Below are 16,245 nucleotides of genomic sequence, written 5' to 3'. Positions count from 1 at the left end.
TATCTACTTTGGTGATAATGATTTACCAAAAACCTTCTTGAAAATGTTTGATGCTGTCCAGAAGAGAGCATTCCATTTAATAGATGACCCTTCACACTTGCTCACAGATTTACTCCCATCACTTTTTTATGATCTGCTTTTTACCTTTTACTACTGGTAATTTCATGGTCACTGCTCCACTGAACTGATCATCATTTCTCTACTTTCCTCTAAGCCCATAAAAACATGAGCATTTGTTGGTCAACATCCATATACAGTTCAGCTTCAAACTTACGAAACAAACTTCTCATTCTCCTCTTTCATTCCATCTTTGTTTGTTTGCTGGAACAACCTTCTTCACACATTTTTCTTTAAGGACTATAATTCAGCAGCTCAAGAAACACATCCATAGGTTCCTTCTTCTTCTTTGCCCTCACTCTTTATTTTTATTTTTATTTTTTTTTTTATGAGGATTGATATAATCTTCATAAAAAAAATAATAAATAAACAAACACATAAAAAGTGACTAAATATATACCTTGATTTAACAGCTTCTTAGAACTGTTTATGTAGGGGTATAATTTGAAATTCAGAATTCAGTTTTAATTGATATTTCCGTTTTTTTTAAATTTCTTTTTTATGAAGACTATAAATATCTAAAAAAAAAATCTAATATTCACTAAATCTCATGACTGTTTCGCATGTTATAAAGCAGTTTATAAAAGTTGAAGTTGGCTGCAATAATAGCTAAGCCATTTTTGATATATGTACTGTAAAATGTCGATCTGAAAAAGGCATATGACAAGGTGCCAAGAGAGAGCTATTCAATACTCTACAGTTATATGGACTTTAAATGGTATCAATGGGGCATTATATCAAGTGTTAAACTGTGAATGAAATTATTTTGTATGTTTTTGTTCTTCATTCACATTTAACTTAATCTACCATATACTAAGCAAGACTTCTTTATATATTATTTGTTAGTCCCTTGCTTAAGATTTATTATTCATGTAATTTTCCTTGAAGTTCTAATAATAATTAGAAAATTAATCAAAGATATAATAATAGTATTAGACTCTGTATTTAAATATTATTAAGTTTATTTTATTTATTGCTATGTTAATATTATAAGAATTTGTATTTAACATTTTTTACTGCGTATTAATTGAAATGTAAATATTCTTTATTTATTCCTACTTGTAGAAGCTTAACGTTATGCAATACCTCAATTTTATTATGTTTTGTTTTGTTGTCATGGAGACGTATGTAAGCAAGCGCGAGTTTGGAACAAGGCGTGAAGAGAATGTAAAAAAATTATTGAAAGAGTTTTAGTTAAAGAGATCACGAGAATAATTTAGGCAGGAAGAATGGATATATAAGCGAGGAAGAATGCTGAAATTAGAGATTATTAAGAGAGAGAGAAAGGAGAGGATTGGCATTAGGTTAGAATCGGAGCATTCGGGAATCACAGTGCGATAATAGCGAGTCGGCAAGTCACTCAAGCAGCTAAATAAAGTCTACTAGTCGAGAGGCGGTTAGCTAATAAGTTGTAAAATAACAATTATAGCTATGGAAGACAGCTGAGTGACTACTAAATAGACTAGCAGTACTTGAGTTGAGATTTAATTTCAGCGCCAACCTTTCAAGGACATACGGAACCTTGAAGCAAAGTACGAAGTTTCTAGAGAATAATAGAGGCTGTGAAGTTGAAGTTTACCGTTAGCTGTGTTTGGAATTATAGTGCCTAAAGAATTATTTGAATGCCGGAGGAATGAACAACTGTGCATATAAAACCTCAAGTTAAGAAATTATTGTGTTACCTTAATTCATGAGTGATCAGTAGTACTTCATGCAAGAACGTTTGTTTGTGTATTGTGACCGATGATTAATTCAGTTATTGCCTAGAAGATTTATTTTAAGGAGTGCCGTTTATTATTTAAAGTGTTTGCACATAAGTAGATGAAGAAAGAAGATTATCAGTAAGAATATTCCAACTATTAATATCCCTATACAGAGATGTGAGTGTGTTTCTTCCTAGAATTTCTTTATATTAACAGTAACTATTGTGGAGACTAGCTGAAGTGTAAATTTAAAAGTGTTTGTTTGTGAAGAGGTCTTACTGCAATTTCATTGTATTTGAAACTTAAGTAACTATGAGATGTTAATGTGAATGATCACTAAGGAATTTTATGACATTAAGCTTTATTAAATGTTAAGTGAACAGTGTGAAGACTGTATTACAGATGACAGATTTACCATTGTTTGAGTTTGTATGATTGTATTATCAGAAAGGCCGAAGTGTTTATAATAACTTATTTAGTGATTTGATCTTAAGTGTAAAATTTGTGATTCTAAAATTGAATGTTTGTTTTTGTTATTCTCAAGTTGTATTTTGCCTGAATCTCTTTTACTGCACCATCCATAAAAATATTCGAACCAAAGTGGGTGCATTAAGTTAGTTAAATATACTCGGCCAGTATAAATATTAAGGAGAAATAGTTGAGGGTTGATTTATCTTCAATTCTTGAACTAATTCAGATATAGAGTGGCACAGTCTATAAATATAAATTTTCTCTATATTTGTATTAGAAATCGGCTAGCAACTATTTTTTGTTTAAGAACATCATAGTGACTAACATGTCGGATCCAAAGTATAGGTTAAGACGAAGTAGGATCCAACGTAATGGCAATTGAACTAATTCAGAATAGAGTGGTGTAGTCTATATATATGATTTTTCTCTATATTTGAATTAGAAATCAACTAGCAACTTTCTATTTTGTCTAAGAACATCGTAATAGTAATCATGTTGGATCCAAAGTATAGATTGAAAAGAAGTAGGATCCAACACAAGCAATACTTAGTCTGTATTTGAGTTAAAACATCGTCCGCATAAAGCAAAGAGCTGACATTAACATCTCCAATTCTGATATCATGTTTAATACCACTTTCCTTCATAATGTGATCCATATAGATAATGAATAACAGAGGGGATAATGTACATCCTTGTCTCACACCAGATTTAACATTTTTAATTAATATTAAAAATTAAAAATACAAGTTAGAGCAAACAAAAGTTTATACGTGAAGTATTTTCACAACTAGACTACATCTGTGCAGAGGGATTTTTCATATCAGATTGTTTCAGCATTCTGTATTGTACAGCATATTTCTGTTGGATGCATATGGCACATACATTATGGTAAGGGTCACTGCTAATTTACATTTGATTTAGTTTGACCTATATTGAAGTCTCATCAGTGGGAGCTAGTTCTATGAAAATAAATGCTAAATCAATGGTAGGAATTATATTTGCATGTACAAGTAGCAAAATGGGATATCAGCTATTATTACATTACTATGGATGACAGATGATTGTAGCAAGTTTTACATTGAGTACAAAAAGTAAATTATACTTGACAGAAATTAACTTATCTTATTTTTATCCTTTACCCAAGTGTAAGCAAACAAATATTTGCATGTGAAGTATTGTTAAGCCTCACAATTATTCATGTTAATGGAAATTTCTTGTTATGTAAATTATACTTGGCACGAAATTATATTTTTATTTTCATTCTTTATCCAGATGTGAGCAAACAAAAGTTTGCATGCGCGGAGAGCCAGAAATTAATACACATCTGTTTATGAAAAATGAAATACATATTTCATTTTTCACTCAGTGTAGGGATAGGGAATTGGTTATTACTGTTTTATCCATAAATGTTAATTAGTTTGCATTTATTGATTAATTCACAATTTAAAAAAAAAAATTAAATTAAGATCTAAAACATATTTTTTAATAATTATGCTTCAGGCTGAACATAATGTTGTAGAAAAAGTAGCCAGGTTGATACCTAATGATCATGAGGATCTCCTAAATGTAACTCTTCGCTTGCTTCTAAACCTTTCCTTTGATCTTGAATTACGCAACACAGTGGTGAAAGTTGGTCTTTTACCCAAGTTAGTTAACTTAATTGGTAAGTATTATGAATTTTTTTTCCCTCCCAGTTTAAATTTCAGTTGTATTTTTCACTGGTAGTAATCACCAAATTTCCAGTAAGCAGCATTAATGAATGAGAGAATATACATCTAAATATTCTGAATGTTAAAATTTAAGTAATGTCTTAAACCTTAATTAGTTATGTTATTGAACTCACTTGCTGACTTGATCGGTTGAATGGTTAGCATATCTGCTCTCAGTCATCAGGCTGCTGTTCAAATCCTGCTGTGAGCATGGATGTCAGAGTCAGAGATCTGAAGTGGATGTTTATCTATCCACTTCAGGTCTCCAATAAGCAAGGCAGTGATCTCACAGTCTTGCTTATTGGAGACCTGAAGTGGATTAAAAAGATTCATTTTTGGTCTCCAGATTTAGATTTTCAGATTATATTCAGATTATATAAAAAATAAATAAAAATAATTATTTAAAAAAAATACATCCCACTCATGGTACTAATGCACTATAGGTCTACAGCTTTTTTCTGGGTGGGAGTCATATAAAAATAAAATTATTATTTTTTTTTTATCATTCATTAGAGAGTGAAATAAAGCCATTAGAATATTAAAGAAGTATAACTTTAGAAAAAATATATTGTAAAACATATACACAAAAAAGTGTGTAGATCTTATATGAGATTACATGATATAACCATAGTATAAAATTAATTTAATATTTATATTTAATTAAATTAAATATAAATATTAAATTAATTTATATCTGTTTGTTTTGTAGGCTCTGTGGCTTGCTTTCTCAGAATAAAGATTATGTTTTTTATATCAGAGTTATTATTATATTTCTGATTACTGCAACTAAAAGGTTTGTTTCATGAATATTGGTTCCTTTCCGGTATCTAAATTTATTTCTATATCAACAGTTTCTTCAAATTATTAAAAAAAAATCTCATTTATTACATTCACTTATTGCAATCCTTAAGTCAGACAGGAGAATAATAATGCAAAACTTTCTAATTAAATGAAAATTATACATTATAATTATTTACATAAAAATTGATTTAAAAAATTCATAATATAGATACTATCTCTCTTTCACACACAAATTAAGTTTAAATGCAGAATAAAAAAAAAAGTTTTAAGTTTGAGAAGCAAAGAGCAAAACCCTTTGTTAAATCTTTTTAAGCTTTTACAAAGCGTTTTGCTTTGTTGAATTAAAGCAAGAAGTTCTCATTTGAACTCCTTGCTTTAATTCAAAACATGTATCCATCTTCAAAAAGGAATCTTTTTTTTCTTAACTTGATAACAAAAAGGATAAATATCCTGTCTCAACAGGCTTCAGTATAAAAAGTTTCATGATAGATTTACCTTGTTTTAGAAAACACCCATGAAGTAACAACCTTGGTATAAAACTGACTTGGATTTGGTAGAGAGAGAGAGGGAGGGTATTAATGCTAACTCTGATGCATATTTACCATGGAAATATTTATGGAAGATTCATTTAGTAGATACTACGAGGTGGTGGTGGGAAGGGGTTTGGAAAGTTCTGATAAACACCTGAAACAAAAATGATATTAAAGCAATTGATATAACTACAAGAAAGAACATACAAGGATACGTGGTTATATCAGTTACTTTAATATCATTTTGTTTTAGGTGTTTATCAGAACTTTCCAGACCGTCCCCTCCTTTGTAAATGCTTGTGCAAGAGTGGTTGGAATGAGTCGGTAAGAGATGAGTCATTTATCAGTGATTACTGTCTTCTGTATTGTGTCGAGTATTTTTAGGGAGCACTTGGGGACACCGCACCAGATCTGTGAGCAGTTCTCAATGGATGGGAAAATTTGTGATTTGTACGGCTGTAAATAGTTGTTCAGAGATAAAGTAATAAAGTTCGGAGGTAAAGTAATGCCTTGAGCAAAAGAGGAATCCTAAGTTTTTGGATGCTGAGGAGGCAATGGTTGTAATGTGTTTATACCAGGAGACACCCTTGAGGTGTCTCCTGGTATAAACACCTCAAGGTAATTCCAAGAACATATATGGGTGCTGTCAAAGGTAAGCTGAGAAAATATGGTTTTTTTTGTTGGAAATGAGGCAGAACTGTGTTTTGCAGGCATTGAAATAGACAAGGTTATTCAAGCCCATGAGGATCATATAACCTTGTCAATTTCCTTGTCAAGAATGGTTTAGAGATCAGAATTCAGGCTTGCTGTGGTTGTTGCTTTATGGGTTGTGGTGGATTGTTTGGTGCAGGGTTTGTCAGGTGAGAAGGAGGAATGTAGAGTGCTGTCAGTGAAGCCATGTATTGGACTGATGGTCAGCTGGAGTAGGTCATTGATATATATAGAAGAAAGAGGGTGGGTTTGAGGACAGAACCTTGTGGGACCCCAGAATTAGTTACATAGTTAGAAGATATATATCAATCCACCATCACATGCAAAGTTACTAAAGAAAATAACTTTAAACTCTACAGACCAATTTTATTAACATAAATTTTTTATGCCAAAAGAGACAAAAGACAAGTATATTGAATTATTACAAATCCTTTCTTTCATAGTTCCACGTTAATCAGCATTTATTATATAATAAAAGTATGGAGACAACTACTGTGTTAAAAAAAATAACTTCAATTTAATATAAACAAAAATAATTACCCCTTGATATCAAGCTTTGACCTTTATATAGAAGATTTTGAGCAACATCCTCTAAATTCCTTTACTTTAAAACCTACACTTTGGGTTAGATATGTTGATGATATTTTTGCTATCTGACCACACAGCTGCCAGAATTTAAACTCTTTCCTTTTAGTCGAGACAGAAGACAAGTAAATTGAATTATTATGAATTCTTTATTTTATAGTTACACACTGATCAACATTTATTAAAAGTATGGAGACAACTAATGTGTTAGATGAATAACTTCAATTTAATGTAAACCAAAATAATTACCCCTTTATATCAAGGTTCAACCTTTTTATGAAAGATTTTGAGCAACATCATCGATTCCTTTACTTTAAAATCTCCACTTTGTCTTAGATATGTTAATTATATTTTTATCTGGCCACACAGCTGCCAAAATGTAAATACTTTCCTCAGCCACCTGAGCAAACAACATGACCACATGCCATTTACTATTGAAAATTAAATCTTACTTCCATTTCTGGATACACTTGTTACATGTCTTTCCTCTGCAGTCTATCCTTCATTGTCTATTGCAAGCTCACACATACTTGCCAAGTACATACTTGTAAACTTACTACCACTCTTCACAAAAACTTAGTCATTTAACACCCTCAAAAATCAAGTAATAAAAATTTGCTCTAATGAGCAAGTTCTTCAGCATGAATCACAAATAATTAGAAGTATGTTTATAAACAATGGCTGTAGCAAAATTACCATCGATATGTATCTATGTAATATAGATTGCAGTAAAATCATAGCCATTCCATACATTAAAGGGATAGCAGAAAATGAATAGAATGCTACATGATTAAAACCTTAATGCCACCTTTAAACTTCTTACAAAACTGGAAAACATGTTGAACTCCTCAAAGAATTCCCACCCCACCTTGGAGTATACCAAATCCAGTACACCTGTCACTTACCTTATATAGGGTGAAGCAGGATTCATGATTCCCATTACCATTATGTTCTTTTTTTATTTATTTGTGTTAGTAATCTCAAGTGAAATAGATCACAGGACTCTAGCTTTGATGTAGTATTTTTTTATTTTACCAGAGGTCAGGTCAGTAGTATTAATGATTGACCAGATTAGTGTTACTTCAGCATTCTATGTGTATATTGTAATATAGCTTGTCTCTTTGTGTATATTGTAATATAGCTTGTCTCTTTGTGTATATGTATATACTGTTATGTCCTAATCTTTTTATTATATATCTATATGTTGTATAGTATACCTCTCCTTGGATGTCACGTGGTACTGTTGAGAACACAAAGGAATTTCCTCAGGGACGAGCCAATTCCTAGGTCACAAAGCCTCTGAAATTTGCCTCTCTTAAAGTTCTGGGAAAATTTGTTTTTTATTGCTGTGCCACCCAGAACCCTTAGATTAAGAAAAGAGTTTCCCAATCAAGAAGTGAACTTGCAGATGTTCTTGACCTTTTGTTTGCAGTCAAGTTTTTCAATTGACCACTATTGACCTTTGTTTGCAGTTGTGACCTTAACTATCGTTTATTCCCTCCTGCTTAGATTCGAATAATATATGAGTGGTGCATCGGATTCTTAGACACAGGCAATCAAATTAAAAATAGCAAAAGGTTTATTCATCATATTTGTTGTCATACAGTGTAAAGAATAATCAATCATTATTATTAGAATGTTAAACAAAATAACTTACATATATTTTAAACAAATATGAATATCATAGAAACACTTTTCTAAAAGAATCGTAATCTAGCATTCTTAGATCATAAAACAAAAATGAAACTTCAGACTTTGACTAAATTACTCAAATAAAGACATTTCAATATCTCTTAAGACATAATTATCAATCAGCAGTGTAAAGAACATTCTTTTTCCTTTTGTCTAACTGTTATCAAAGCACTATAGTCCTGTCTTATTCTAATCAGAGTCCTTAATTCTTAAATTACAGTTACTTTCTCTTCCTCACACACATTACTTGACAAAAAGGTTACAGTACCGTACTTAATGATCCTTTATACTTGTCCCTTCGATTCCTGATTCTTTTTCTTTTAACTATTTCCTTTTCGTTGGTTTTACGGCTGGGATTCCTGCGATCGTTGGTTAGCCCTCACGTTGCTAGTATATTGAGTCTATGTCAAGAACATTCATGGCGAACGGTGATTCTGCATTCGCGTAGCATGCTACCAAGTCACTGAGCTTTCCCATGAGTTGCCAACTATCTGTGTAAAACGTCTATCCTTTCATCATAGGGCTTGAGACCTGCAACCTTTTCAACTAATATGCGGCATTTCCGACTGCTACTACCCAGGCGTGAGAGCAGAACTCCCTGCGAACTACACGTCCAGACAATCGAGAAGAGAAAACCACCAAAACGCCTTGGGGGGGGGGGGGTTTCCTAACTCTTTTATACCAACTCCTTGCCGATACTCTCTGTAACCTAAGTTGTTCACTCATCACGTTTTTATTTGTACACGTGGGTCTCACTTCCGTAGCGTCTTCTCCGAACAGCTTAGGTCTCCACGTGTTGTGGAGACTGCTTGGGGCAACTTCTTAATTCGATGGTTTGCCCTTGTACTCTGACCTTGTGTTCTCACTTTGTTACATGCAATTTATACAGCAATTCATTGTGTAACAATCTTAACAAGTAATATAAAATTTACCAAACTTCACTATCAAATATACAATCTAGTAAAAATTCTTTTACACTGAAATATACACAAATTTTCTTCTTAATCACTGTATCCTATATTTGTCAAGATATATATAATATATACTAGGATGCAAGCATATCCTTTCAGGGTTTAACTTGTTAAATTGTGATTGAATAAATTCCTAATGAATTTTATTCATTCAAAATTCAACAATACTCCAGATGATAAACACCTTGATACGAAGGTCAAAATGTTGGCAATTATTTTTGGTTTATATTAAATTGAAGTTATTACTCTAACACAGAAGTTGTCTCCATAATTTTATTATAATTCATTATTACAAGAAAGCAAAATTAACATTGTCATGATAGCATTAGACAGTGTAAAATCTTGTAAATTGCGAGAAATTATTTTTTAAGAGAAATTTCGCTAAGGATTTTCCAGTTTGTTTTGTCTAAAATTATAAGAAAAAAATGTGCTTAGTAAGATGTAGAAATATAAAAGAACAAATTACTGTTAGAATGCACCTGCACTTTAGACTTGTTTGTAAAAGCTTAATAGGAGTTAAGCCAGATTAGCGCAGAATACCACCAAAATTGTAACGTCAAGCGACCAGCGATGACGTCAATTTTTTCATTACTTCTGGCTAATCTGGGAATACTCTTACTTAAGAACAAAGGAAGGAAAATGGAATAAAAGGCAATGCAGCACGTGGTTCTGGGCTTTTTGGTCTTTGGTCTCTTGCATGGCCCTTCACCTACGAGGTCTACGGGGGCTCCTTCTCTAGTTCCAGGATGATCACTCTTCCCACCGCCGATGCCAGATGTTTCCCTGCCAGCAGCTCACTCTAGGTTCCTGGCAGCTATGGCAGAACCCCAATGCGTCCGACGAAGGAAAACTCTCAAGGATTGACTGGACGGAAGTCTCTATGTGTGATACGGAATAAATCGGAGTTTTCTCTCGAGTTTGTTAGCAAATAAGCTATTCTTTTGTTTGTAGTATGTTATATGATTGTAACTTGAAATCGTAAAGGATTGAGAGAGGTTACTTGTTAACTGGCGGTTATATTGAATTTTGAATAAGGGAAGAACTTGTATTGTTAAGTATGTCTAATTCATAAGTTGCTTGTGATAATGTCTGAATTAGTATCAATTAAGTATTGGATGTATTGGAAGAAAGTTAATGTAATCTCTCCTGGAATATTTAAGTATGCGTGTAAGCCAAGTTGTGTCATAGAAGACACCTTTATATCAAGGCACAATAAGTTTTTCTGATAGTGAAAGCACTATAGTTTCTGTTGCTCAGATAGCAAGTAATATTGTGTGTTAAAGTGCTTTTGATTATGTTATTCGATTAAGTGATTAAATTATTTTCTGATAATGAAAGTACTATAGTTTCTGTTGTTCAAATAGCAAGTAATTTTGTGTGTTGAAGTGCCCTTGATTAAGTTAATCTTTAATCAACTTTTATATGCTCTGTATCATATCTTTTAGTTTGATAATAAACATGGTTTTGTTTTGTAATTACCTGGTTCTCATTCCTTAGCCAATGCACTATCCCGAAAATATTAATGAGCCTGCGGGAATAGAGAAAAGTTATGATCCACTGACTTTCAGACTTAAAAGGATCAATTAAGTGGCGTAGTCATTAAAATCAAATAAATTTCTTAATTGATATTGTGCGATTGCTCAGGGACTGTTACGTTAGATAGACTTATAACATGAGGTCTAACTAACCGCAGAAAAAAAAGGGGGGGGGGACAAGAACAAATTTAAGTAAGGAAGGAAGTAGATAGACAGATAAAAGAAAATTAATATTTTACAACAGTATGAACTGTATTATATTACTGGGATGGGGAGGGGTGATAATACATCTAATTATATCTTAAAATTTATTTTCTAAATTTAAGTACAGTTGTACCTTGGATTGCGAGTAACTTGGTCTGCGAGTGTTTTGCAAGACGAGCAAAAATTTTTAATGAATTTTAACTTGATAAACGAATGAGGTCTTGCAATAAGAGTACAGTATTACCTGTTCGCTTTGTCTGCCGAGCGTCACGTGATCACAAGCCGCTCAGGACTGTGGGTAATTGTCTCGCATGCTCGGTCTCAGTCCGCATACCTCATTCGTTTAGTGAACATTCGTGCTAGTGTTGTGACCACGTGTGTGTGCGTAAAGCATTTTTTTATTTTGCATCCAAATGTAGTGACTGTTCTTTATTAACTGTACTATGACAATGGCCCCAATGAAGAAAAGGGTTGAAAAGGAAGGCAGTAAGAAGAAGGAGATGATTATGGTGAATGTTAAGAAGGAAATCATCGGGAAGCACGAACAAGGTATGCAAGTGGCCGCCATTGCAAGATTTTATAAGAGGTCTACGTCAACGATTTGCACAGTATTAAAGAAGAACTAAGGGGGCTAGATGTAGCAAAAGGAGTCACAAGAATATCAAAGCAACAGCCATGTATTCTGGAAGATGTAGAAAAGTTGCTTTTGGTGTGTATAAACGAGAAGCAACTAGCAGGTGATACTGTGACTGAGAACTTTATCTGTGAGAATGCAAAAACCTTGCATGCCGACCTCATAAGTAAACTGCCAGGTATGTCTACAGAAAACGAAGAAGGCTTCAAGGCGAGCAGGGGATGGTTTGATAACTTTAAGAGGAGAAGTAGCATTCATAGTGTTGTGAGGCACGGATCGGCTGTGAGTTCAGACGCAAAGGCAGCTGAGGCGTTCATTGCAGAGTTCCAAAAGCTCGTTGTTTCCGAGTGTTACCCGCCACAGCAAGTTTTTACTTGCGATGAGACGGGGATTTTTTGGAGCAGAAGAGAATGCAATGCTTGGTCACAAGCCCATGAAAGACCATCTCACCCTTTTGCTGTGTTCTAACGCAAGCAGTGATGTCAAAGTCAAGCCCCTGCTCGTGTATCATTCTGAGAATCCACGAGCCTTTAAGAAATGCAAGGTGCAGAAGAGCCAGTTAAACATTATGTGGAGGTCCAACAGCAAGGCTTGGGTCACTCGTATCTTGTTCATTGAGTTGTTGCTGGTTATGGATAATGCTCCTGCTCATCCTACAGGCCTTGAGGACGACTTACTGGAAGAATTTGAGTTCGTTAAGGTCAAGTTTCAGTTCCTTTCTCCCAACATTACTCCAGCCCATGGATCAGCACGTCATTTTGAACTTTAAAAAAAAAGCTTTACACCAAGGCACTATTTCAGCGATGTTTCGAGGTGACCGAAGGAACTAACCTTACCCTCTGAGAGTTTTGGAAAAATCATTTCCACATCGTAAACTGCGTCAAGATCATTGATAAAGTCTGGGATGGGGTCACCAAGAGAACCCTTAATTCTGCTTGGAAAAAACTGTGGTCTGATTGCATCGAGGCGTTTGCTCATGAACAGGAGCTGCCAGTTGTCAATGAAATTGTGTTCCTTTGGGAAGACCATGGGACTAGAGGTGATTGAGGACGACATTCAAGAGCTGGTGGAGGAACATGGCCAGGAGTTTACCACCGACAAACTGATGGATCTGCATTGCGAGCAACAGCAAGAGGTTATGGAGAGATCTCGTCTGAGGAGGAGGAAAAAAAAATGGAGACATCCCTCTCTTCAAATGAGATTAGGGAGGTGTGTAAAATGTGGGAAACAGTGCAAAATTTTGTAGAAAGGCACCACCTGAGTAAGGCTGTGGCAGTGCGAGCGATGAGTCTGTTTAACGACAATGCAGTGTCATATTTCCGTGAAATCCTCAAAAGGAGGCATAAGCAAGTGTCATTGGATAGGTTCCTTGTTAAAGTCGCACAAAAAGAAAAAGAGTCGACAGATAGCAGTGATAACGTTAGTGACAATGAAAGTCATCCTACCCAGTACAATTACTGTAATATGTAATTAATAAATTCGATTATGCATATTACATTTAAATAATAAAAATATAAAAAGGTATACATGTATAAGGTATATGTATTTTGTATTAATCATTTTTATATGAATATTTTTGAGTTTTGGAACGAATCATCTGAGTTTCCATTATTTCTTATGGGGAAATTCGCTTTGATATACGAGTGCTTTGGATTACAAGCACGTTTCCGGAACGAATTATGCTCGCAAACCAATGTAATTTCAAAATTTATTTTGAAACTAAGTTAATTTTCGAAAATATAATATGTGGCATATCTATGATAATCATCTGAGATATGCAAATATATGATTATATAAAAGAAAGTTTAAAGTTAATTATATAGAGCATTAACTTCATTATGTGAAAGATAAAAATCTACTGCACGTAAAGCAATAAAATATGAAAAGCATACTTCATGCACACTAGAAACACATGTATCATTGTTGATCTGACTGACTGTGTTAAATTATTTTATTACTATTACAGTAACTTTCATGGAGTCAGTAGACCCATTGTGGAAGGCCCACTCAACCAGCAACATATCTCTGATATTGAACCTTGAAATCATTTACACTTCCTGCATTCAGAATGCACTCCAGCAATGCATTCCACTTACCAGTAACTGTCCACTCCTCACAACCTTCTTCACCACATCTTTATACAACTTCCAGGGATGGCCTCTTGTTCTTCCCATCTTATGATCCTCTCTTTTAATAATTCCTTCTGTATTAATCTGGTAAAATTTCTCAACCAACTTGAAGGCCTCTCTCATATCCTCTCTTTTCCTCCTATCTACCAAACTGTAATGTACATCTCAACTGTTCTGAATAAGAACACTCCAGTCCCATATCACTTTCATCATTCGTCTTTATTATTATTATTATTATGTGACACCTCCAGAGATTTCAAAGACTCATTGAGAAAGGACACTTACTCTACAACTCTCTGTCTCCACCACTGAATCCAACAACTACAACTACACCAATGCCATTTACCGCCCACCACCACTAATATTTTCACAGACTATCACAAACATCCATGCCCATGGCAAGTTTCGAACCTGCAGCCTTTTGGCTGGAGAGCGGATATTCTAACCACTCAGCCAACCAGGCTGGCTAGGATCCTCTCTAGCATTTCCACATCATAATGAAACTAGGCTACCAAATTTGAGCACAATAATCCATGTGTGGTTAGAATATAATGCCTGATACAGAGGCACCATCTCCTTATCCCTACTTGTCACTGTACTTCTTATCATAGCATCAATGCAATGTGCAGTCTTTGCAATTCTTGCACTTAGAACTTTAGTCCACTGTCATCCTAGGATCCCGAATCTCATCCACTTCCTGAAGCAGATCTTCAGTTGAATTGCTTCACTTAATCATTTTCTTGTGTTAACTGTAACATGTAGTCTAGTAGTAAGACTTATACGTTGGTTAGACATAACTGGTAATTAATTTACGGAATTGACAACGCATATAAAGTAAATTAATTAAAGATAACTATATAGATAACTTTACTAGAAAGATAACTTTCACCAGTACAGCCGCTCTGGGCTGGCAGACCATGCCTTAGATACCCACCATAAAGTTCGTTGGAAGAAGACAAAAATAATCCATCGCAGCAAGTTTAAATACGAAAGACTATTCAAAGAATCTTCAGCAGCTCTAAAAAACGTTCCTAACCTCAACAAATTTGGGTGCATGAAACTGCCCCAAATTTGTGAGACTTTCATTTTGAGAACTTCAGCCCAACTGCCAAGACTACCAAATTAGCCCGCAAGAGGGCACCATTAGGACTTTAGGAACAAAAATTAGTTCTTATTTTCTTCCTCATTTGCTTTGTTAGTTCCTTAGTGCACATACCATATCTTTATGTTCCTGAAGATGGCAATGTGACATTGCCGAAATATAGAAGTGATTCATTAAAGTTATCTTTAATTAATTTACTTTATATGCGTTGTCAATTCCGTAAATTAATTACCAGTTATGTAACATGTAGTGTGTTCTGAAGATGCTGGTTTGAAATCCAGCAAAATGTAAGCCAGTTAATAAACATCTTTTTTATAATTTAGTTGGTTTGGTATTGTAATACCATTAAAATAAATTGTGAATGATGTTCTCCACCAATACAGTATGCAGTCTTATTTTTTTACATCCCAAAATGTGCCATTTATAAGATAAGATTACTAGTGGTTGAGTAATGAACTTTGTTCTTATTGTCTGGTCTGTGTGAATGATTCATTCCTGATACTCCTAAAATTCTAATATAACTATTATATAATTACATCCATAATTTAAGACAACCGACATCCTAAAGCAAAGACATCACTTAGTGCTCACTTCTCTCCTCATCTTCCTTTCTATTTTGCATTTTCTCTCTCTCTCTTTGTATTTGGCAACCAATCTACAACTGTCTCTGTACTTTACTATTCATATATACACTGGTGGCCAAAATTGTGGAAACCTTTTGGAAAAAGTGTATTTCTGAGGTTTGATGGTGCATAACACCGCTTTTTTTTGAAGTAATACCATAAAATTATATATCAATGAAAAGATAATTTAATCAAAAATGTAATGCGATAACTTTTATGGAGGATTTTTTATTAGAACAGCAGTTATAAAGAAGAAAGTGAAACACAGAAAAAATCAGATATACAAAAATTCTCACAATGTGAGTTAATACTTAGTTGGGTAACCTTTAGCATTAATTATGGCCTTACAATGCCTTCCCATGGAGTGAACCAAGTTTTTTAGTTCTGCAGCTGTTATAATGTGAAACCAAGATTGAATTATTGCTTCTATTAATTGGGTTTTATTGCTGGGTTGCTTCTAACAAGTTTCTTTAGTCGGCTCCATAGATTTTCGATTGGGTTAAGGTCTGGGCTATTCCCAGGCCATTCCAGCAGTGGAATATGATTATCTTGAAAACACTTTTTGCACACAGCAGTAACATGACATGGAGCTGAATCCTGTTGAAATATAAATGCTTCATTATCTTGGAAAAGATCACATGTGGAAGGCTTTAGTTTGGGCTCAAGTATTTCATTTATGTATTTTTGGGCATTTATATTCCCATTAATCATGCAAATTCTGCCCACAC

The 16,245-nt window shown here is 34.0% G+C and overlaps 1 protein-coding gene across 5 annotated transcripts in view; it reads left to right on the top strand.

Moving 5' to 3' along the window:
* The window catches only part of Kap3 (kinesin associated protein 3), a 319,643-nt gene that overhangs the window by 171,872 nt on the left and 131,526 nt on the right, over nt 1-16,245 (top strand). For all 5 annotated transcript variants that reach the window (XR_016549579.1, XM_090406062.1, XM_090406060.1 and 2 more), the window contains one exon: nt 3,792-3,954. Coding sequence is in view for 4 of the 5 variants with exons in the window: in XM_090406062.1 (XP_090262188.1) it covers nt 3,792-3,954 (163 nt within the window). In the remaining variant the exon portion in view is untranslated. The remainder of the gene's footprint in view (nt 1-3,791; nt 3,955-16,245) is intronic.

Source organism: Typopeltis vanoorti, chromosome 16 (assembly GCF_054136105.1).
Source record: "Typopeltis vanoorti isolate ZY-2024b chromosome 16, IOZ_Tvanoo_1.0, whole genome shotgun sequence".
NCBI lineage: Eukaryota > Metazoa > Arthropoda > Arachnida > Uropygi > Thelyphonidae > Typopeltis > Typopeltis vanoorti.
This window is presented reverse-complemented; position numbering and strand designations above follow the sequence as displayed.